We start from the raw sequence: 23,299 nt of genomic DNA on the forward strand, positions 1-23,299 counted from the left end.
AGCTTATTTTATTAGCCCAACTTTAAAGATGGGGAAACTGAGGCACAGAGTGGCTAAAATCTGCCCATCACACAGTTAGTTTGTGGCAGAGATCAGGAAATGGAAGAGCTCCCAAATCTATACTTTTGATAAACACATGTAAATCCTTCTGATCTCACAGTGCAGTAACTTACATACAAACAGTGCTGAGGTTCCAGGCTTCTTAACCAGCAGCCGGTGAGCCCAAAAGATGTCAGGCTCAAAGAAAATAAAGTTAGAAATACCTAGGTACTATTTTATCTATGTGTTTTTTATTTTTCTAAGATCAATCACTTTGTCAACATCAATTCAGAAAATTCTGCTAAATCTGTGAACTAATGAATATAAAAAGTAGTATTGGAACAGGGGTGGCAATGAATAAGAATATCAAGAGCAGTTGCTCAGGAAGGATAAGAGCTTGCAAGGAGTCAGGAGGTCTTAGCAGCAAAGGCAGGGAAAGGGGCAGTTTTTAATGAAAGATCAGTTGTTGTACCCAAACATAAGCTATTTATAACAAAGCAGTAAGACAAACTTGGCCTCATAGTAATTCACATCTGGCTACTAGCAGGAAGTAAAAGAGTAAGTGTATCAGCTCTAAATTCAATCAAAGATTTAATCAGATTATGTATATAATGGTGAATTCCCAGAGAAAATGTCAGGAAATGAAGAACATAATAAATTTGAAAGGCAGATAAAGATGCATTGCTGTCACAGTCTGCTTCTGGCTATATCATCAAGAGCTAAGAGTATGAAGTAAAGAACTATAAAAAAAATTTTTTTATTGAGAAAAATCTTATACGCATACTTTCTGTAATGGTGCACAACCGATGGCTCACAGTATCATCACACAGCTGTCTAGTCATCCCCATGACCATTCTTTTTTAGAACATTTGCATCACTCCAGAAAAAGATATAAAAAGAAAAGAGAAAAAGTTCATACATCATACCCCTCACCCCTCCCTCTCACTGACCACTAGCATCTCCACCTACCCAATTTATTTTACCCTCTTCCCCCTATTATTTATTTATTTATTCTTATCCATATTTTTAACTCATCTATCCATACCCTGGATATAAGGAGCATCAGACACAAGGTTCTCCCAATCACACAGTCACACTGTAAATGTGATATCTTTATACAATCATATTTGAGACTCTCGGCGTCTGGAACACAGCTCAACAGTTTAAAGACTGGTTTTCAAATGGGTAAGCTGTCGTATGCTTTGGCCTCCCCTACTCACCAGCCTCCCACCCTGCTCTGGCAAACTCTGATTTTGTGCTGACGAGAAAGCTGTTCTACAGCTCATTAATATTTATAACCCACTTGAGAAGAAGCAAGCAAGAGTATAAAATATAAAGACAATGATGAACAGTATTTCTTTGCAAGAGTACCAATTTGTGAAAATAAAACTGGCATGAGTCACATTTCTTATTTCATTAGAAGGGAAAATAAAATGTATTGAGTCCCACAGAAATACAGTTCCAACTGTCTTTCCCTAAGGCTTGGTCAACTTCACCCTGACCTGTTTTCCTAAGCTCCTCAAACTAAAAATAGTTTTCACATTTTTAAACCATGGTGGGTGGGTGTGTGTGGAGGGGAGAAACCCCAACATAGACCTATGAAGCTTGCGAAACCTGAAATGTTTCATTATACAGGCCATTTACAGGAAAAAAGTTTGCTGACTGCACTCTACCTAAAAGTTAAAAAGAGTGTCAATGGGGAAATTGGCTTTTGATTTTTAGTTGCAAAATTGACACACATCTAGAAGCTATCCAGAGGCTGCATTTTGGAGACCAAAGATTGGGAAAATGAGCCAGACCCCCTTTTGGGGTTGAAGGTAACACCTCACCCACTTCCCAGATATGGAAACGGTGGGAACGTCATACCTGTTCAAGGTTATGCAGTGGGGTGGCAGTAGCACTGAAGTGGAAATTACTTTATCCTAATCATTGCCACATTGACTGAGGGATGACTCCATGCCTGGTATTGGATGGAGTGAGAAAGTGGATTCACCTGGGGAAGAAGAGTGGGGCAGCCTGGGGAAGGAAGGAGAGTTCTGACTTCCTCCAGCTTGGACTGAGCAGGACAGGCAAGCCAGGTGACTAGAGCATCAAAGCAGATTTACTAAGAACCTAATATGTATTAGTCACTGACTATGGCACTGTGGTTAGCGGGGTGAGGATGTTCCCTGCCCCCTGTGCAGCTTCCAGGGGGAAGCCAAAAACAAAAACAGTATTGCAGAGAGAGATTCGTACTGGCACAGGATGATTGGCTGGAGCAGTGCTGCCACTCAAGGTAGCATCTGCCAACAGGTGCTGGTCCCCAAACTGTTTGCTACCAGCCCCTGATGAGACAAATACAAAAACCGAGAGCCCAGGGTTTCAAACCTTTACGGCAATTTCACATTGCCATGATGTTTTTGTCACATTTCACAAAAATATCAATCCATGCTGGTGTAGAAATTTTAAAAACTGGTCATTCGCCATAGATCTTGGAAGGCATCAGGATAGAGGACACACACACTTTAAGAAGGCTGGTCAAGGAAGGGTCCTTCTGAGGTTTTCACCTGAAGCCGGAGAGCTGAGAGGGAGCAGCCATGCAAACATCAAGGGAGAAGATTCCAGGCAAAGAAGACTGCCAGCACAGGGGCCGGGCAGGGGCAGGAGCTCCGCAAGTATAAAGAAGAACGAAGAGGTCAGCATGGCTGGAGAAGAGTGAGAAAGCTGCATCAGCTGAGGTTGGAAAATCTGGCTGGAACCCCAGGTGGACAGATAGGAAGCTTGAATCTTTATTCTCAGTACAAGTAAGTGATGGCTGGATAAGGAGACAATTATGTAATGTGACTTATCTTTTTAAAAGGCAGAGAATGGAGATTAGGGGAGCAAAAGTAGAGGCAGGGAGGTTAGTGATCCAGGCAAGGGATGATGTCACATTTAGAAAATACTTATAAGAAAACTAGGTCCCACATCGTAAGCTGTTACAGCAGTCACATTTATCCCTGAGTTTTAAGTGTCATCTCTAAATTCTCAGATGCTGTGCTCAATGTGTATAACCTGGTATTTCCCTGGAACTTTGGGTATCTGTTGACAACTAGAGTTTTACAGCTTGAAAATCAGCATTACTCCATACAGCAACTGCTAAATAGATCAGGCTTCAATTAGAGATAAGAACGAAGCCGATCTGGTTGGGATTAAGGTAAATCAGAATACAGGGTAAAGGATGATAGTGTCTATATTCTAAAATTTCACCTTCTGTGTGAAACTGAAGGAAGAGATGTTTATTTTGTCCAAAATTTAAATTTTCTGTAGACCTTGCTAAGCTGTACCCACAGAAACTGTGAGACAGGACATGTGTGTCGTTTTAAGCCACTAAGTGTGTGGTAATCTGTTAAACAGCACTGGAAAACTAGTACTGGGTTGAACAGAAAAGTGGAAAGAAGCCTGACAAGGAGGCCAGGGATGCAAGACAGACACCAGAAATGGGTGGTATCAGAGGAGCCAGGTAAGAAACGTTTCTAGAAAGAGAAAGAAAACGGTGTCAAATGCTTGTGCATAAGACGGCACTAAGAAGCAGGGGAGATGAGAATAAAGAAAGAGCATGGCTTTAGAAACACATGAATTAGGGGTGCCTTTGTGAAGAAGGATATGGCGCTGTGCTGGGCCAAACATCAGACAGGAGTGGGGCCGAGGTGAGGTGAGGAAATGGAGACCGCGAACATGTGCTACTCTTTCTTTAAAGAAGAAGGAAGAGAGAAGCAGAGTGGTGGCTGCAGGGAGAACATGGTAAAGGAAGCAGTGGGCTGTGGAAGGGAACTTGTGAAGAACAAAGCAAAGCTGGTAACTGCCGGCACTGCAGCGGCCGGGGCTTCACCAGGCGGCAGGGGCTGGAATCCGCACACCTGGGGCGAGGCTGGGTTCTCACCGGGGCCCGACATGTCTGCGGTAATGGGAATGGAGTCAGAGAAAACAGGCACGGTGTGTGCAAAAGTCTGCAGATTTGATGGCCATTTCCCAGCAGAGCTTCACTATGTCCCCTAGCTGCTTGGGGTTCCCAGGCTGGGACTCCAGCATGCTGGGGGTTTGGGCTTGTCTCTCCCTTTCAGTTGGGTTAGCCTCCTTAGGAGTTTCCTTTGAAAACTTCGCTTCCACAATCCTGATGCGTATTATATTCGCATGAAGACGTCACCGAGGTCTCATCCTGGCTCTAGGAGGGCCGTGGTGGGCCCAAGGGTTACAGTTTACTCAAAACATTGCCCAGTTCACTATCTTTATATAACAAGGCAGAATTGCATCCTCTAATTGTTTTTCTATTTTGCTTTGCTTCTACTAGATTTCTCATGGCACAATCACAACTAACACAGCGGAATCTATCTCACACTAAAACACATACACTGGTGCACCTCATTTAAAACGTTCATAAAAACATAATACCAGGCCTAATAATGCTACTAAATAATTCTAGGATTAACAGACATCCCATGCTGTCACCTCCCACCTCATAAATGTTAGTCAATTACTTTAAAGAGAGCAATACTGAAAGACTGCACCCTTCTAAGTCAAATATCTAGATGCAAAACCAACAGTGTTCAAATTCCTAAAAGTCTCAAGTTCTTTCATAACACATATCTTAATAACTTGAGAAAATTCTTTTCACGAAAGTGGGTGGTAAATTTTCTGTAGGGAGGCTTTGTTGAATCCGGTTGCTACAGAATGCCAATAATATTTCTAATATTTTACCACAGAACATACTTTTTTGGTCATTTATGGATTTACCAGCTCTGGCTTCTTGGCCTAAAAATTAGAACAGATTTTGGACAAAGGGAAAAGAGAGGTAAAGGTAAAGAAAAATAAAAACCACTGGAGGAATTACAATGATGATAAGAAGCAGGGTGGGGAGAATTCAAATTCTCTTTCTTTTTAAAGAGGTTTCAGCATCCAGAGTGACACTTCAGGCAGGTGTTATTAAAATGACTGAAACATGAGAGTCTATTAATGATACATGAAACTGAGCCTCCAAAGAGGATCAAGAGTTTAGATTTTAATTCAAATACATTTCCCAGCAAAGAGTGGCTGCTTGGCGGAAACTAAAGAATTGTACTCATATGCCTGCATGTGCACCTGATCGGGTGGAAGCTTCTAGAAGCCCAGTCAGACGCCTGCCAGTCTTGTCTGGGTAAACCAGATTGAGCTAGTTATTGTTACTCATAAAAGAGAATCCACCTTTTACCTTAGATCCAAGCCTGGTTCTCAAATCTATAAAACCTTAACCCCCTTTGCCTCAGTTCTCTGGTGCCTGCCCTACTGACCAGAAGCCTGGAGAGGACAGATATGATTTGCATCTCAAATCCAAACCCAACCAAAAACCCAACCATGGAGAAATCAAACACATACACATACCTTTCCCTGAGTAACTCTTGTATCAATGTGTAAATCCAAATGAAGACAAGAATATTTAGGAAATAAGAAAAGCAAGACAAATCACCCCCTGAAAATTCATAGGATGCATCAAAAACTATTGGAAGTTATTTATAGGATGTGACAAACCTGTTGGGAGTTGACATCTGTTTCTTTTTGGTCCTTTTGGGAGGTGTCACTGACAGAAAGGGGTAGGGGTAGGTAGGTGACACTGGCTGGAATCAGAATTTCCCTTCCATCTTCCCTTCTCCCCCCAGATCCAGGGTGGGATGGAGCCTCTGGCTCGTCTAAGGACCTGTTAGCATGACTCTCAGGCATCAGGGTAACTGAGCTGTGCAGCTCTGCAGGACTGCACCTGGAACAGGCTACGTCAGCTTAGGAGGCTGAGAGTGGGTGCCTGGGAGTGGTATAGCCTGAAAGACAAACAGCAATGACACTGCGACTGATGAGGCATATCTGGCCCAGGTGAGGGGGGAGTTGTATCTAAATAAAAAGACTCGGTCTGGAAAGTGACAGTTATAGTTCAGAAAGTTTGGGGTTACCCTCTCTCAGATTTTATTGCTTCCCAGTGAGGACTCTGGGAATAAGTATAGCTTATACCTCCCTCAGTCATAGATAATATTACTGATACCTCCGTCCGTACTCTAACTATGCAAACTCCCTTCCAACCTTCTTAATAAAAGTAAACCTGATGATTTCCATAAGTGGTATCTTTCCATTGATTTTTAGCCATAGGCAATAGTCAACAAAGTAGCTGCGAATCCAAGAAAGGCAAGCAGATACTTTTTCAAAGCTCGAGATGACACTGGAGATTCCAGGCTATAAAGTACCAAAAAGGTCAGACCCACCTTTCCCGATCGTATGGGAGAAGCTGCTGGAAAACTAAATTCAAAGGAGAAAAGCAGATGACCTAAGAGATGAAAAAAGACAGCTTCCCAAGAATATCAAGCGTGCACCTGGATTTGACTGTGAAGGCACATATACAGCCTGGACTTTACCTATGTGAGGCAACCAAGTCCTTCTTTTACATGAGTTAGTTTGAGTTGAGTTGTAGGCACCACCAATCACGAGTTCTGACTAATACAGCTCTTCTTCAGTTTGCTGAGCAAAGAGGTGAAGTAGGCTGAACATGAGCAGGCTGGAAAGAGGAGGAGCTGACCAGAAGACTGCCCAAAGGCTAGCTGGGGAAACCTCAAAGAGGTATCTTTCCTGCAGGTGTTTTATTGTTGAATGACAAGGAGTGAAATCAAACTACACCTTCAAATCAAGAAGTTTTAAAATTTGATAAAAAAGGAATGAACCAGAAAAATTCTACAGTATGATGCAAATTCTAGAAATGCTTCTATAAAAGAAAAAAAAAGCACACATTCAACTAAAATTCTGGCTAAACAAATCAAGGAAAGAAGAAAAATTACAGATAATCAAAATTAGAAATGATAAAAAAACAAAATCACTGACAGGAAGATTAAAGTCACTATAAAAGCATACTATACATAACCCCATGCTAATAAATTTTAAGATCTATAAAGAAAGAATGTCTAAATAGAACAATAACCATGAAAGAAATCGGGGCAAAAGAATTGAAGAATTAGTTGCAAAAAAGAAATTGTCCTAGATAGCTCTAAAGATGAAGCCTTTCAAAATCTCAAGAAGCAGGTAATTTTCATGCTAAACTGTTCAATAATAAGTTCAATGGCTAGCATTTCTTAAGCACTCATTGTGCTTAAGAAGGATTCAAAAGCAATGCTACTTAATTTTACAACCATGTAAGATGGTTTTCATCACATTACAAATCAGAAAATCGAAGTTTAGAGAGGTCAAAAAACACGATCAATGCCAAACATCTAGAAAAACTGGTAAGCTAAGATTCAAATCTGACTTCTAACTTGAAAACTGCTTATATAACTGACTATACAGTATTGCCTTACCATGAATAAACAGGTTCCAAGATCTCCAAAGGGGTCCCATTAGTTATGGAGGCGACTGGATAGAGAGGCCGAAAGAAGGGAGACAAGTTAAAAGTGCCTGAAAGTCTAGCTCAGTGACCAATGCATTCCTGAGCCAAGGAAGTGTCAGCAGGAATGGAAATGAGGAGGAAGGTCTGAGAGATTTCACAGAGGCAGAACTAGAGTTCCAGAGAATCATGCATATGGATTACATAAAAAACTGGATTAAATGGTCAGAGCACCACACAGGATTATACAGAAGAGTCCCAGAAATCTTTATGATGACGCATGCCTCAATTTCCCCCAAAGAAAAAAAGCAGAACCACAACTACTGTACCAATTTATAAACGCTGAGGCATCTATCAGAACTTTAGCTCACTGAAACTGGGCCCCATACAAATTAAAGCTGTTATATTCATTCACTAGAGAAGTTTTCCCAAAACTCCCAGTTGCTAAGAATTACCTGTGGTGCTTGGGAAACAGACACTCAGATGTTCTGCAAGTGGAGCCTGAGAACTTTTATTAACAAGGGCTCCAGGTGTTTTTTATGACCATGAGCTTTCTCTCTGGATATGGCAGAATGGGGCGGCAACTTCATACCGAAGTATGAAGAGAGCCAGGACGGTAGGGAAGCTTTGGAGAACTCTGAGTTATTTTAGTTCTCTAGCTGTTAGTTCTTTAACACCTGTTTTCCCAAAGATACCGTATCTGATGTCAGGATTTCTCAGAGGAAAACTGTAGATGATTGAAACCAAAGCTGAGTAACTGTTGACAAAGAAATCCTCAATGTTAAATGTAGACAAGTACTTCAACATATCATCAATGGTTTATCTTCTTTTCTAAAATGGGGCCTTCCCTGGTAGTAAACAGATGGAGCTAAGTCCCAGCCTCTACCCAAGATGTCTCAGCCTGCTCTTGGGCCCTGACCTCCAGCAACGTAAAGGTTAAATGGCTTGCCCAGATTCTCCCTCCCCAAGAAAATGTAAATTCCACGGGCAGAAACCACATCTGTCTTGTTTATGAGAACATATCCCCTCACTTAACCTATTACTTGACGCAGTGGGTACACAGGCAAACTTAGGGAAGGGAAAAAGGAGAAAGAAGCACATATGGGGAAATAAAGAGAATAAAACCACAGTGGGCGTTTTGGATAGTCAGTACCCATTCTCTCTCCCCTTCTTAGGGAGATAGTAACTCCAGGTAGCTGTGCTGCCATAACAGTAGCCAGAGACAGTCTCTGGGGCATCAACCAAACCTCTGTCACTGCCAAGAGGGAAACACACGCCAACAGCTTGGCCAGTCAAGACTCCCTTTGCTGGCACTCAATCTCCTAAACACGTGACAGAGGGTTGTACAATCAGAAATTAGAAGTGCCACTAGCAGTGCAAGGTGAAAAGTGGAAACTCCTGCCAAAGGCCTAGAATTACCTGGCTCCTGTCTGCTCTCAGCCTGGCCCTTTAGTCCATCCCAAGAGCTGCCCTCACACCACTGTAATTAATTCCCTATTTGTTTAACTTAGAAGGAATCAATTTCTGTTACTTGGATCTACTGGATACAGAAAGCAAGAGAGAAGTAGAAAAAAAAAGGGAAAAGTGGTGCTTAGAAAAGAGGGGTGGTCTGGGAGACAGATTTTGGGCCACTAGGCGATCTGCTTCCTACTATGTACCTAATAATAAACTTTCTCTCTTGAAACGCTGGTGTCTCAGGGATTGGTTATGAGAGCACTGGGCAAAAGAATCCATGGTCTTTGTCCGGTAACAATTTGGCGACCCTCCAGGATGGATGCCCAAATCTCTGGACCTCCAGCAGAGCAGGTAAGCCAGGTAATCGAGCCTTTTGTGGCCTCTGGACTGAATTTTGCCTAGAGGTTTGGCAACTGGGGTTTCTCTGTTCTGCTGGTACTCCAGAGACTTCTGGCACCTTGAAAAGCTTCAAAGAGAGAAACCAACTCCAGTTTCTCATGTCTGGACATCTGATTGAGTGAGTGGCTCATTAGAGCAAAAGTGGATCGGGGAGTAAATAGGCAGTTCAAGTCCCCTTGACTTAAGCCAGGGTCACGCTTCCAGAAAAATACCCTTTGCTCTGACCTCTATACCTTCTGATTTGGGGTACCATACTGCACAGGGTTTGAAGCCCTGACCTAATCCAACAATCAACTGGTGTTTAATAAAATTAAGTAGGCCTATTTAATGTTAGCTGGTACGTTACCTGCATACAGTAAGAGTTGATGCTTGCTAAAATTGTTAATTGGTATGTTAAACACTTAATGCCTGTTTGTTAGTTGGTATGTTCAGTCTAGTTATTAGTTGGTGTGTTACATAAATATGTGTTAAATATCTTTTTAAATTTGTTGACCGGTATGTTCCTGCATTCGTATTGATCAAACGTTCCTAATTGGTTACTGATCACAGAAACTCTTTTAAAAAGGGAACATATGGGCTGTATTGAAAATTGAAAAGATTTTGGTTACGAGTCTATAAAAAAAGGCTTCATTTCTTCAACATAATCTGGCCTCAATATGATTTAAAATGAAAATACTACCATTATAGTTAAAGATATTACAGTTAGAATTGTTCTGCAAAAAGGTGAAACTGAAATGAGATAATATATTAATCCTTTATTTGTCCCTCCAAAAAAAATTTCTGTGTTTCTGTTTTTTTGTATAACTAATTTTCTATTTGTATCTCTCTGTATTTTCAATGTATATTCTCATACCTCTGAATGGTAATAGCAAAATAATAAGAAAATTCTTTAAGAGCTCTATTTGAACTGTTTAGAAATAATTACGTGCCTGATACAAATATATAAATTGGTACTTCTGAAGTAAAAGAGAAAACAGGAAAAACTCTCTGAGCAGCAACATTCAAAAACCCTTAGTTTTGTAATTACTGTAAATAAACCTGGACATTAGAAAGAAACTGCTCCTAGAAATTCCCTAGGGTAGCAAAAAAAGTGCCAAAGGGCTGTGTCTGGAAAAGGCAAAGACCTTTTCCAATTGTCTTGGTCATAGTTTTTGGTAAAATAAACCTAGTAAGTGGAAATAGTTAAAAGAAGGGCACAGGAACTCTCAAAATTCCACAGTCCTCACCTAAAACTTTCAAATCCAAACTCAACAAGCCTGATATCTTTCTGTCCGTCTAAGGCCCAACCACCTAAATTAGTTATGGGAAGGGTGAGGCACAGAAAGATACGGCGAGGTATGGTTTAGAATTCTTTTTTTAACTGGGCCTGGAGATTAGAAATGGTAAGCATAAAAGTAGTAATCAGATCATTATTAAAATATAAATAGCCTTGGGATAGGAGTAACTGAATAAAATCTAACCACCAAACTTTAGTAAGATGAAAGGTCTTTGAGAGATATGGAAAAGTTTTCCTGGATTTAGGCTTGGGACAAATTAAACAATTGCAGTGTATCTTCCAGAACCTGACAGTCATTGTACTTTTTTCTGTTTTGTTTTTTTTTTTTTTCTATTACATGGGCAGGCACCAGGAATCGAACCCGGGTCCTCGGGCATGGCAGGTAAGCATTCTTACCTGCTGAGCCACCGTGTCCCAGTCATTGTACTTTTAAAATTGTTTGTATTTTAAGGTATTATGAAAACAGATTTTTTTTCAACATCTGCTAAAAGGAATTTTATGATAAATTTTGAATTGGACAAATGTGATTTCATTTTGCTTGGGTATGTTCTCCCGAAATTTATACAAATGTACTGATAAAATAAATTAGTCTAACTAAATAAGTTAAGTTCCCATGAACTGAACAATGTACCTGGTAATAATAACACTTATATAAAGTACAATAAAATAAGAATATGCTAATGCTTCAAACATATTCCATTTAAGAAATCAGTTAAGTTTAGTAAGAAATATAAATGGGCTTTTTAGAATCATGATTACCTGGATTTCAAAGAATCTGGCTTTTGGTTACTTGGCCATTTGTTACCTCTGTATGTGGAAGAATTTGAATTTGTAGTGGCTTTGTTAACGTCAGTCAGTATTCTGCTGTGAATAAATGCTGTCATGAATAGAAAAGACGTAAGTCTTAGCTTCAAAGAGTTTATATTCTAGTTAAAATATACTTGTACCAGGGCATAGTGCAATACAGTCTTAATGAAGGAATAAAAATGCTGGATGAATTTAAAAAGCAGAAAGATAAAGAATGAGCTAAGAAGTCCTCACAGAAGAGATGACACTTAAACTCTGAACAAGTTTTTAGAAATCTTAGCTTAGTTTTGTAAATTGGTGTTATTTTGTAAACTGAAATTCCTGGTATTATTTAGCATTTGGAAACAATGTTGAGAAAAAAATCTGAGTTTTTTCTGGATGTAAACCCCTTAAACATAAAAAAAAAAAGCTGATTATATTTCAAATTTGGGGCTTTTCTGACCTTTGAAAGTAGTGCTGAATTAGACTGAGAGATTTTAGGCATATTGTAAATAATCATTTGTGTATTCTGAGTATAAAGTATATAAATGCCTAGCTGTGTTCCAAACCCAAGCATAAATTTCTTTCTTCTTCCATTATTTTGTAGTATCACTGTCTTTTCTCCCCTTCATGAATCTTGTTATTGGAAGGAAGTACGCAGGTTCAAAAGCTTTGTGGATTTTGTATGTTTATCATATATTTCAAAAAGAGAAAGCCTTTGCGTTAAACTCGGTATTCATACAAAACTAAACTTAAGTTTTCTCTCTGTTAAAATAACGTGGATTGTTAGTCTGCTCTTAATGTAAAGTTTTTAAGGAAATATTTTTCTTAATCATCCGAGCATTCTATTTACAAAACAAAGATCTTACATCAGAATAATCTTCCTAGCCTTCTCCTCCTTTATTTCAGAAGACAAATCTTCTCACTGTTCAGGGGAAAACTATTACAAATAATTTAATTTTACCTTGTGTAAGTAAGATGCTGAAATAGTTTAACCTATTGCATAGGAGGTATTTGGAAAGTATTAGTGGTTAAAAGAGATTTGCTATCTTGTTACTCATTAAATTTATAGAGGTAAAATAATATTAGATAGCATAAAATTCCTAAAAACCTGACAATGTTCTCACTATCCTGATACTAATCTGTATGATGTTAAGAAATGGTAGGATGTTATTAGTTACAGTTTTAGTTATTCTTAAAAAGCTACAGATAATAGAGACAGCCAAATTATCAGCTGTGCTGCTTCGTTCTAATACTTCTCTAAAAGTATATGTGGTCAGCTATAGGCCAGAGCTCCATCTGTACCAAAGAAAAACTTTAAAAGAAAAGCAGAACAAATGAACATATATTATATTTTATCTGTTAATTAACATAACTCTGGTAAATGTGTAAAAATGAAACAGAACAAGACCTTGCTATGGTTTCTTAAAATAAAACAACTGTCAAATGTTTTTCTTCCTGAAAGTAGCTTCATTTAAAAATGCTTATAAAAATTAAAGCTCAGAATGTAAGCTTTAACTATTATCTTTAAATTCTGAAATGCCTTGTTCTTTATGTAACCTAGTAGTTTGCTAGAACCTTCCGTATCAGTGTGACACCTGAGACTTAGATTTCGTTCTCCGGCTCTGAAAGTCAGCAACAGTCCATACAGCAAGGATTAAAAAAAATTAAAACAACTGAAAATGATCAAAATCCAATTAAAAACATGATGAAACTGATCTCGTTGAAACTTAGATAAATCAATACACAAAGTAAAAAATAATACAGTCTGTATTTTAAAACTTTAACTTTCGTGTAAGATAAAAAGAAAAGAGGGGCGGTCTGGTCCCCACAACTTCCTCATACTTTTTGACATTTATCCCAACCAGATTATTAAAAGGAAGTCATTCCCTTGAGACCAACCGTCAATTATGGATTTATGAGAAGTATGACCACAAACTATAATTAGGCTGAACATTTTCATCAGAGGTGTGAGACATTTAAGACCTTAGAAGTTCTAGAGGCTACGCCATTCCATGGTAATATATTTAGTTAAAGCCTTTCCCACTTCCCCTAGAGAAGGCACAGCCTCCAGTAGTAATTCTCAATCCAGGTCCTTGCATGAAAAATGAATTAATGATGGAAAGCCATTTCACAGCCAGTTTTCCCAGTGAGGTTCACAAGGCAACCATTTAAAAGGGACGCTACCAGATGGCTTTAAAGTGATCACTGGCCTAGTTAAATCATTGCACTTTAGAACAATGAAACCACTTAGATGCTACAGTTTCACTGAAATGCTATGTTCAGAATATATCTTTTTCTGGAAAAAACAAAAACAAAACAAAAGTCAGAATTCAAAGGAGAAGTTCTAGTATGTGGATAGAAATAAAGGAAGGCGTGACTTTAAAGTGAAGCGTTCTCTGAAAGGACTAGAATTAGATGCCCGTGTCCCTATAGATTTAAGCACCAGTACCCAAACTGTACCATCTTTGCACAGAGCCATGCCATGTGTGTACCATGAATTTTCACATGCATTTCCTCACTTGGATGTAATTACAACCTTGGAGCTAGAAGAGCTGAATATGATTTTACTCATTCATAGATGAAGTTGAGGCCTGGGCTAGGTAGCTTGCTATGGTCATCCAAGAAAATGGAAGACCAAGTTTGACAATCTGTATCTTCTGACTTCTAGTCTCATCTGGCAAACATCCCATTCCTCCTTGCTGTCTCCCGATGGAAGATTCATCAGAAGGTACAATGAAAGTAATACCCACAGAGATGTTCCCTGTTTACCCCCAAGCCTTCAGAGACCACCAGAAACCAGAAATAGCCTTTTATACTATGAGTTCATTCCTGATGTTTGCCGGCTCCAAAAGGAAGCTGTAGCTGCTGTCTTTTCACTCAGAGGCATTTACCTAAAGATACCAAAAGTCCTGAGAGCAAGCTTTCCCTCTGTTGTATCTCCTTCAGCCTAAAACCACAGTGGCCTGATGGGGACATGACAGCAGACAGGTGAACCCCTGCTCACCTCGCTCCCCACAAGTTCTTCCAGAGGTTGGCTCTGGGTCCACAGGAGGGAAAGCACACTGTGTAGATTTAGGCCAGAGAAACACCAGAACAGAGCAGAAACTCCCCATGCTACACACTTCTAGGGCTAACCTTAGAAAACAAAAACGAATCATCTGATTTCCAGAGAGACAAGAAAGGGTACCAGGGAAAGCAGGTGTTCACCTCCTCAAACTTTATTCTCCATTGACCTCTGTGACATTAAAATATCTCTAGAGAAATCCTAGGATATTTAAGTATCCTAGAGATGGTCAGAAATTGACCAAGATTTAAATTTTTCAGCAAAGGAAGGAAATCAAGTACTGGGACAGAAGAGGAATGTGACATTTCCAGGTTTTTTCCAGGTTTCTCAGTGAGAATGAAGGGCATCTGTTCTCCTCTCTACTCTGCAGAGTCCTTTAATCAGCAGGTGGAATGTGCTACCTCCAAGGGGGCAGCCGATGGGAAAACGGGAAGAAGAGCAAATGTCCTAGAAAATAATATCTTTGTTGTGTATTCGTTTGATCCTCTCTGAAATGGTGATTCTATGTTTACTTTAGAAGGAAATGAACATCTACAGAAACATATTCCTTTTTTTCTTTTTTTTTTTTGCTGGGTCCTGTTAGTTTTTCTCTCAAGATTCACAAAGGAAATGAAGCTGCTGTTACTCTCATTTTGTCCAGGGAAGCTCCCAGAAAAAAAAAAAATTCATTAACTATATACACTCAGTTAACTCATACACCAAGGCCCTAGGACAGAGCTTCTGTGAAAGCCAGACTTGACAATCGTGACAATTAAGACAACCATCCTATGAAAACTGTGAAATTTTTCCTTTCTCTCTGTATCTCCTCTTCAGCAATTCAGTAACAACTTCCAGAATATTCAGCTAATAAGCTGATGCCACAGTAAGACAGGATAAGATGGGGAGAGTCTTCAAGCAGTTCCAAGGATGTTGCTTGTATCTGGATCTTGGGGTTGGAAAACCAAGCCCAGAGAGGTAAAGAGAAGAATTTATCACTGTGGGGGACTGAATCATGCCCCCCACAAAAGGCACGTTCAGGTTCCCTCATCCTACCGGTGTTAACCTGTTTGTACATAGGGATTGGAAGATGCTATCAGTTAAGATGTGCCCAGACTGAATGAGGGTGGGCCTTAATCCAATATGGCTGAAAGCCTTCTAAGTAAAGGAAACAGGGCACAGAGCGAGAAGCCACAGGGAGCAGCCAGAAGCTGGAAATCAAAGGAACCCAGGAGAGAAAGGAAAAGATGCCTCCTTGTGTACTGCCACATAATGGAAGAGCCAGGACCAAGAATCGTCATCAGCTGGCCTCAGAATGCCACAGTCTTCAGGGAGGAAAGTGTGGCCTTTCTGATGCCTTGATTTTGGACTTCTAGCCTCAAAACTATGAGCCAATAAATTCCTGTTGTTGACGCCAACCCACTGCATGGCATTTGTTTTAGCAGTCGGGAAACTAAAACAATCAGGGAGGGGCCGCTGCTACAATGTGAACCCACTGGTATAGCACAATGGGTGAAGAGACCAGGAAAGAATAATGCTGACTTGCTATTTTCATAGAACTCTGAGTTAGAGTATTGCGGCCTCAACACTGCTGGCAAACTCCCAGGTCCTGGCGGTCAGTCAGTGCAGGGCTGAGGGGGAAGAACAGCCCCAGGCCACCACTCCACCCTAAAGTCTCCCTCTGGACATGGGCTCCATTTACGAAGATCAGATTCTGATTTTTGAAAGTCTCTGGATTTGGCAATTTGGCACTGCTGTCAAAGAGAATAGTTTGCAGTGATGGGAGCTGTTTGGGGAATGGTGACAAAAGAGAGAGGAGGTTTCAGTTATGTCAAGGGCCAAGAAGAGTGGCTCACAGTCAGGTAAAGGGAGAGAGGGGCATGGGCCATGATGAAATAAAACCTGAGCAGGGCATCTCTGAAGGTCAGGAGACTGGCTGAGAGGGAAAAAGGTTGTGAAAAGGTAAGGCACAATATGAGGATTTTGGGTGTACGTGTGTTTGCTATGGGAAACAGACACACATGCTAGAGGGAAATTAAGGAAGCTAGAGATTAGGAAGTCTCGTTGCACAGGTTAGGTCATAGGTTGGGGGTGCGATGGGGGAGAGGTGGACTGGGCAGAGCCTCTTTATTAGCAGATTGAAGGTTGGAGTTGCCATAATGTCAACATGCCAGACCTTGCCAACTTCCTTCTAAAATTTGCAAAGGACAAGCTGGAAATGCTTGTGAATGGAAAGTGTGTGCTAAAGGGCAGTTAGGACCCACCTGTTTTATTGCCTAGTGTTTTCGTTTGCTAAAGCTGATGAAATGCAATATACCAGAAATGGGTTGGCTTTTACAATGGGGATTTATCACCTTACAAGTTTAGTTCCAAGTCCATGAAAATGTCCAAATTAAGGCATCAACACACAACGCTTCCTCAGGCCGTCCATCACACGAACAGGCACATGGCGATGTCTGCTGGCCTCTCCATTCTCTCCCAGGTTTCGTTGCCTCTCTGTTTTCTGTGTGTCCTCTCTCAGCTTCTCTGGAGCTTTTTTCTGTGTTTCTCTCTGTCTTTTTATCCTCTTACAAAGGATTCCAGTAAGAGGATTAAACCCAACCTGAATGAGGTGGTTCACATCTCAACTTAAGATTTGACTCACCAAAACATCCTACTTACAATGGCTTCACACCCACAGGAATGGGTTAAAAAAAATCAGACCAGCAGTCATTTTTAATGACTGCAAACTGCTCTCTTGGGCACTTCACACTGAAAAACTTACAGGTTACTCTGATGCCCCATTTACACTAGTGAGAATTCCCTGTGGTCCTTCTCATACATAACAGATAACTAGAGTTCCTTTTAACCCAGAGTTTTTCCTTTACCTTTTTTTTCAATTTTCATTTTTTTTTAGTTTGTATTTTCATATAGACTCTCCCAGAAGTTTCTTCAAAGGCATTTTTTTTAAGTTGTAATAATTCAAAGCACTGTGATCCTTCTCACACTTACTATTCTACCATAAACACTTTTTCATGCTTGTGAGCAATCTTTATAACACATCATTTTAATAGATACATAATACTTCATCAAGCAGGCTCACCACATTCTGTTTAATTGCTTCACTTTTGTTGAAAATGGAGATTATTTCCAATTTCCACTTTTATAAATAATGCCCCATGCTGGCTCTTTTCTCCACCTTCATAACACTGACAGTGACATTATTCCTCTCCCAGCAGGCTTGAAATCTCTTCTTCATTCTCAGGCATTTGCTCTTTGTTGTTGCTACCAAATGGGTTCCTATTTCAGTACCGATGAGAAATATGGATGCTGCTGATTTTATATTTATTTTGAACTTTGTCACTTTACTGAACTCATTAATTTTAATGCATATTCAGTTCTTTCCCTTAGGTTTTCCAGATACATAATCAAATAATGTACAGTTAATGATACCTCCACTTTCTCCTCTACCAAATTTTGACTTATGGTTTACTGTACTGCTCAAAGCTTTGCAAAAGATATAAACATAGTAGTGACAGAGAACATTCTAGCCTACTCTTTAAGCTCTTTTGACTATGTGCCATCTTGTTAAAACATTATTCCTACTTTTAGTTTTGGATTTTTCTCCAATATCTTCTGACTATCAACTAAGACAATATATAGCTGTATTTAATATATTAATATTGAACTGTTCTTAAATTCTGTGATAAATTCTGCTTTTTTCCCAACTAATACTGATTTCTAATTTTTACATCTATATTTACAAGAAATATTATCTATATTATCATTGTCTAATCTGGTATCCACTAGCCACATATGACTTCTGAGTAACCAAAATGTGGACAGTCTGAATTGAGATGTGTTAAAAGTGTAAAATACACATTACATTTCAAAAACTTAGTTTAAGGAAAAGAATGTAAAAATCTCATAACAATATTTTATGTTGGTTATACCTTGACATGGCAATATTTTGGATATTTTGGATTCTTAAATACATTACAATTAATTTCACAGTTTCCTTTTACTTTTTAATGGGGCTACTAGAAAATTTCAAATTATGTATGTGGCTCGCATTACGTATTTATTGGGCAGATGGCCCAATGGCATCTTTGTTTTCATATCAGGGTTGGATTTGCTTCAGAGAATCAACTGAATTATGTGTGATCTTTTACAATCTGGAAGATTTGCTATGAAGCAGGATTCTATGGGCTTTGACAGCTTGAAAGGACTCACCCACATTCAATTCGTCTTCCATCTGCATGTTTGAGTCTTTTCTAAACTACAAGTCTGTTCTGATATTCTTTTATAAAGGATAAAACCTTAAATGCCAGGCACTGTCAGAACTGGATCACCTATATTAAATATTAGATTAAATCAAAGACAGCATTTTAGATCTTAGTATCAAAGAGCTACAAATATTCCTTACTTTTTGATTGGTTTTTACTGACAGGATTTTCTTTGTCCTTGGAGGCTACACAGAGTTTCTCCTCTAATACCAACATATGACTAATACGCTCTTGTGTATATGCTTATACCCATGCGTAGGAAATATTCGTGCAGCTTTTCAACTCATTACAAAAACACACCCTGCCTTTTTAGTCTGAGGCCAAAATTTAATTTTCGCTCCTAGATGATGAACTGACCCTTGTCAATTATAAGCCTGTTTAGAAAGAGGTAAGAAAGGAATGTGTCCAGAATGCGGAGAGAAGGTATAAGCTGTACATCTCCTCTGATAGCTGTACGAATGGGCTGGGGTAGGAGTGCGGGGCCAGCCCACCATCCATCCAGAGAGCTTAAGGAGTCACGCTGTAAGCAAAGGCATGAATAACTTCCTATGGCTTGCATCCCCAAAGCTATTACACCAGAGTCTTTTTTCTTTTATTTATATTTAACTGTGAGCTTGATAACTACCTGAGCTTACTGGGGTTCCACTCCTGGCTCCACACTTACTAGCTGAGTCACCTGGGACAAAGTTCTCAATCACTCAGTACCTCAATTTCTTCATCTGTAAAATGGGGGTAAATAAAAATATCTATTTCAGAGCTTGAGACTTAAATGAGATAGGGTAGACAAAGCTCTCAGTAAAGTAAGCTCTCTTGCATATAGTAAACATCTAAGAAGCGTATACCATGGAAATAATAGGGTACATGCCAATGTCACTAGCTTCTGTCAAGTGCTAAATGTAAGATCACTAATTTAGGAATGAGGCATCCACTAACTGGAAGCTTGGCATCCAGTAATAAATGGCTTGTCATCCATGGGACCTGCCATTATCAATCAAGGAACAACATACTGTCCATTCATTAATACATTAAAAAAACTGGGTCATTCTGGCATTGCTGCATTACTCAGATAGTCACCATCAAAGATCAAAGAAATCCAGGTTGTATCCAGTACCTCAGACAGAGTAATCATCAGAGACAGCCCCTGGGGATAGTTTTTCCAACACATGCACAGGAATTTCACTCCTTTCTCTGGCGCTTTCATCCATCAGAGGCTATGTAGTTGCCTGTGACTCTCCACTCCCAGGCTCAATCCCTCTGTCTCAGCTCAGCCCAATGTTGGATGATCTAAGGCTGTCTGAAGCAGAGTCACAGAGGGAAGGCAGCGCCACACCTACTCGCTGCTCCTCCTAACCTTATCTGCACAGCTACAGCCTTTGCCTGCTCCAGAGGCTACCCATCTGTTCTCACTTTGGAATCTGTGATGGTTTGAAACTGTTATGTAGCCCAGAAAAGCTATGTTCTTTTAATCCAATCTTGTGGAGGCAGACCTATCGTTGGCTGGGGGCTTTTGATTAGGTTGCTTCCATGGAGATGTGACTCCATCCATTCTAGGTGAGCTTTTATCCACTTACTGGAGTCCTTTAAGAGGGAGACACTTTAGAGAAAGCACAGATGCTTGGAGACAGAAAATGCTATAGAAGATGCTAAGCTAAGAGAAGAAATTCAGAATTTGCCCCAGAGAAGCTAAAAGAGGACCCACAGATGCTTAGAAAAAAAACACCCAGCAGAAGCCAGAAGGACCCACAGAAGCTGAGAAAGCCATTTTCTGAAACCACCCCAGAAGAGAAGAGCCTGGAGACATCACCATGTACCTCCCTGTGTGACAGAGGAACCTGGACACAATTGGCCTTTCTTCAGTAACGGTATCCCCTTGTTCATGCCTTAATTTGGACATTTCCATGGCCTTAGACCTGTAAGTTCATAACCTAATACATCCCCTTTGTAAAAGCCAATCTTTTTCTGGTATATTGCATCCTGGCAGCTTCAGCAAACCAAAACAGTACCCATTTACCTCTCGAACCCAATACTTAAAAGAAAAACTGAAAAACTCAAATACCAATCATTCTCACCCATGAAACCTTTGTCTTGCTCAAAGGGAATTAGGAAAGGGAGAGAAAGCAGGATTGTGATAGAAGTAAAAACCACTAGAAAAATCTCAGAGTGGAACTGTGCTTGCATCAGGGGTGAAGGATGGGGGAGAAGCTGTAAGACCTACTGCAGTGGACAGTGGAGGAGAGAAACCCTGGTCACAAAGAGAAGGTGAGGATGGTGGCAAGCCAGCCAGTAGGAGCATAGGAGTCACCTGAGCAGGAGCAACCTCTTCCTGCCTCCACACCCACCTCCTGCGTGTAGCATCATGCCTGGATAGGCTCTTCTCCCCAGTCCTCTCCTGTCAAGCTCTTCCCCAAGGAGATGAAGGTGATGAAATCTGCAACCCAACTGGCCAAGAATGGGGACCAGGTAAGGGAAGAGTCCAAATTCCACATGCCAAGTCCACATCAGGAACAGATGCTTTCCTGGCATTATAATTTGGAAATCTGAATTCAGTTCTCCAAAGAAACATTGACACATATGTTAGGAAGAGACTACAAGATACAGAAAGAGATTAGATATAGGCTTTTGGAGGCTGTCCTGGAAAACTACTAAGAGTGCATTTAACCTGTTTAGCTTTTTTTTTTAATGGAAAATGTACTCTGGGATTCTAAAGAAGCTCAAAAATCTTCAGGAATAGCAAGCATATTACAAACCTTATATATATTGCTATATACGCTCTTACAGTTTAAGTAATATGCAAGAATGATTACATAAATGAGAGTCAAAGAACTTAAGGTGAATTTGAGAAATACTCTTCCCTCTCCCAATGAAAATTAATCAACCACACAAAGCATATATACATGACAAGTCCCAAATGATATGACAAGCCCTGAGCACTCTAAGCAGGGAAATATATCCATCGGACACAGGACAGCTCCATTAATGAGATGAGACTTCAGGTGGGTCCTCAAAATACTATGTTTCTCCAAAAGAACAGGAATGCTTTAAGTTTTTAGACAGAAAAGAAAATTCTCCCTACTACTTCTAAAATATATAGTTTACCCTGTCTTACCGCTGTTCCTTTAAAATCAATACATGATCTAGGACCAACATTCATTTTTCATGACCTGATATTTATTTGTTCAGTCTATGACGTTTTCTTATCTTTGGAGAAAAACGTTCTTGGCATTTTTTTTCCTTCACATTAATTCTGTCAAGGTTGTCATTTTTCTTTGGTAAAAATCAGTTTCCTTCCTCCCTCTGCCCCCTTCTTCCCTTTTAACATTCTTGTGTCCAACAGCTGGTTCATCAGTGTCACTGTAAACCATAAAATTACTCAAAACAGATACCTGATCGTCTCCAAGACTTCAAATATTTGCACCTTTTTCCCATAAATCATTTGGCAAAAAGTGTGATGCCAACAGTTACCCTTCCCATCACATGGTGGAAAACACAGGAAGGTAGACACGTGGAGGGGAAGCTGTAGGTAGCTACTGATGGCTAGGGCTGGGCGCTAACTGCTAAAGCTGACTTCACTTTAATTATAAACCACATACCTTTGTCTGCTCACTGTCTGGGTCTTCAAGCCAAACGTAGGGGTCACAGATCTTATGGCCATGATAATCTTGTACCTGCAAAACACAAAATGAGGTATGAGATCATTAGTGTCTATCACCAACTAAAAATATTTGTGAATGGTGCTGGAAAATAGGAAAGGTCCAGTCAAAACCACTGCAATCGGCTCACTGGCAACGCGTCTTAACCAAATTACTACATGAACCAAAGTTGGCAGGTTCTCAAAGGTGTCAAGCCACCCTTCGTGAAAGGAATGTTTTAGCTGGAGAGGGAAGAAAGATGGAAGAAAATAGGAAACTGCTCAGTCTATACAACACAAAACAAAGACCTACCGCTGTGCTAAAGAAACTTGAAAATGTGCTGTCAGGACAAAGTACAGAATTACACGATGCACTGGAAATGCGCGAAGGCCCTGTTGATGAGGGGCCCACAGCACACGTGCTTCTTTTCCTGTTCTTTCTAAGCTGATGAACGATTAGGAACAGCCCCTACAATATATGAGATGATCAATTGTGTTTTTAAGCTTAAACTGCCAAAAATCAAGTTACTAATGTCTAGTACAACGATTCTAACTGATACTAGCTGAAAAGGCCAATTTAAATGCAAAGAACATCTCTAAAACATTCACTTTTCTTCCTGTTTGTATATTACTATAAAATGCTTTCTTCTGCCTTTTATAAGAAGGAGGCACAAACGCATTGCCCTTCCAGACTACCCTGATATTTGAAGAAATAAAACAGCTTAGTGTAAGCAGACGTACAACACTATTATAGGAGTTAATAATAAAGGGGCATATGGGGAAAATAAACCTACTGCAAACTATGGACTACTGTTAAATGTAACATTTTATAATCCTCTTTCATCAAAAGTAACACATGTTCCATGCCAACAACATGGGTCAATAATAAGGGTGGATAAGGAGAATGGGGAGGATTAGGGTCTTCTTTTTTATTTTATTTCTTTCCTAGAGTAAGGAGAACCTAAATTTGATCACAGGCTGTATGCACAACCATGTGACGACACTGTGACCCAGCGACTGCATACTTCAGATGGGGTCTATGCTGTGTGAATAGATCTCA

General features: G+C 39.9%; 1 protein-coding gene across 5 annotated transcripts in view; it reads right to left on the reverse strand.

The window, feature by feature from the left end:
• The window catches only part of PREP (prolyl endopeptidase), a 166,554-nt gene that overhangs the window by 103,184 nt on the left and 40,071 nt on the right, over nucleotides 1–23,299 (reverse strand). For 4 of the 5 annotated variants that reach the window (XM_077162524.1, XM_077162523.1, XM_077162522.1 and 1 more), the window contains one exon: nucleotides 22,202–22,276. In XM_077162524.1, the coding sequence (XP_077018639.1) occupies nucleotides 22,202–22,276 (75 nt within the window). Of the gene's footprint in view, nucleotides 1–7,361; nucleotides 7,463–22,201; nucleotides 22,277–23,299 lie in introns of those variants that run through there. The other variant, XM_077162525.1, reaches the window with a different exon arrangement.

This window comes from Tamandua tetradactyla, chromosome 5 (genome assembly GCF_023851605.1).
Source record: "Tamandua tetradactyla isolate mTamTet1 chromosome 5, mTamTet1.pri, whole genome shotgun sequence".
Classification (NCBI taxonomy): Eukaryota; Metazoa; Chordata; class Mammalia; order Pilosa; family Myrmecophagidae; genus Tamandua; species Tamandua tetradactyla.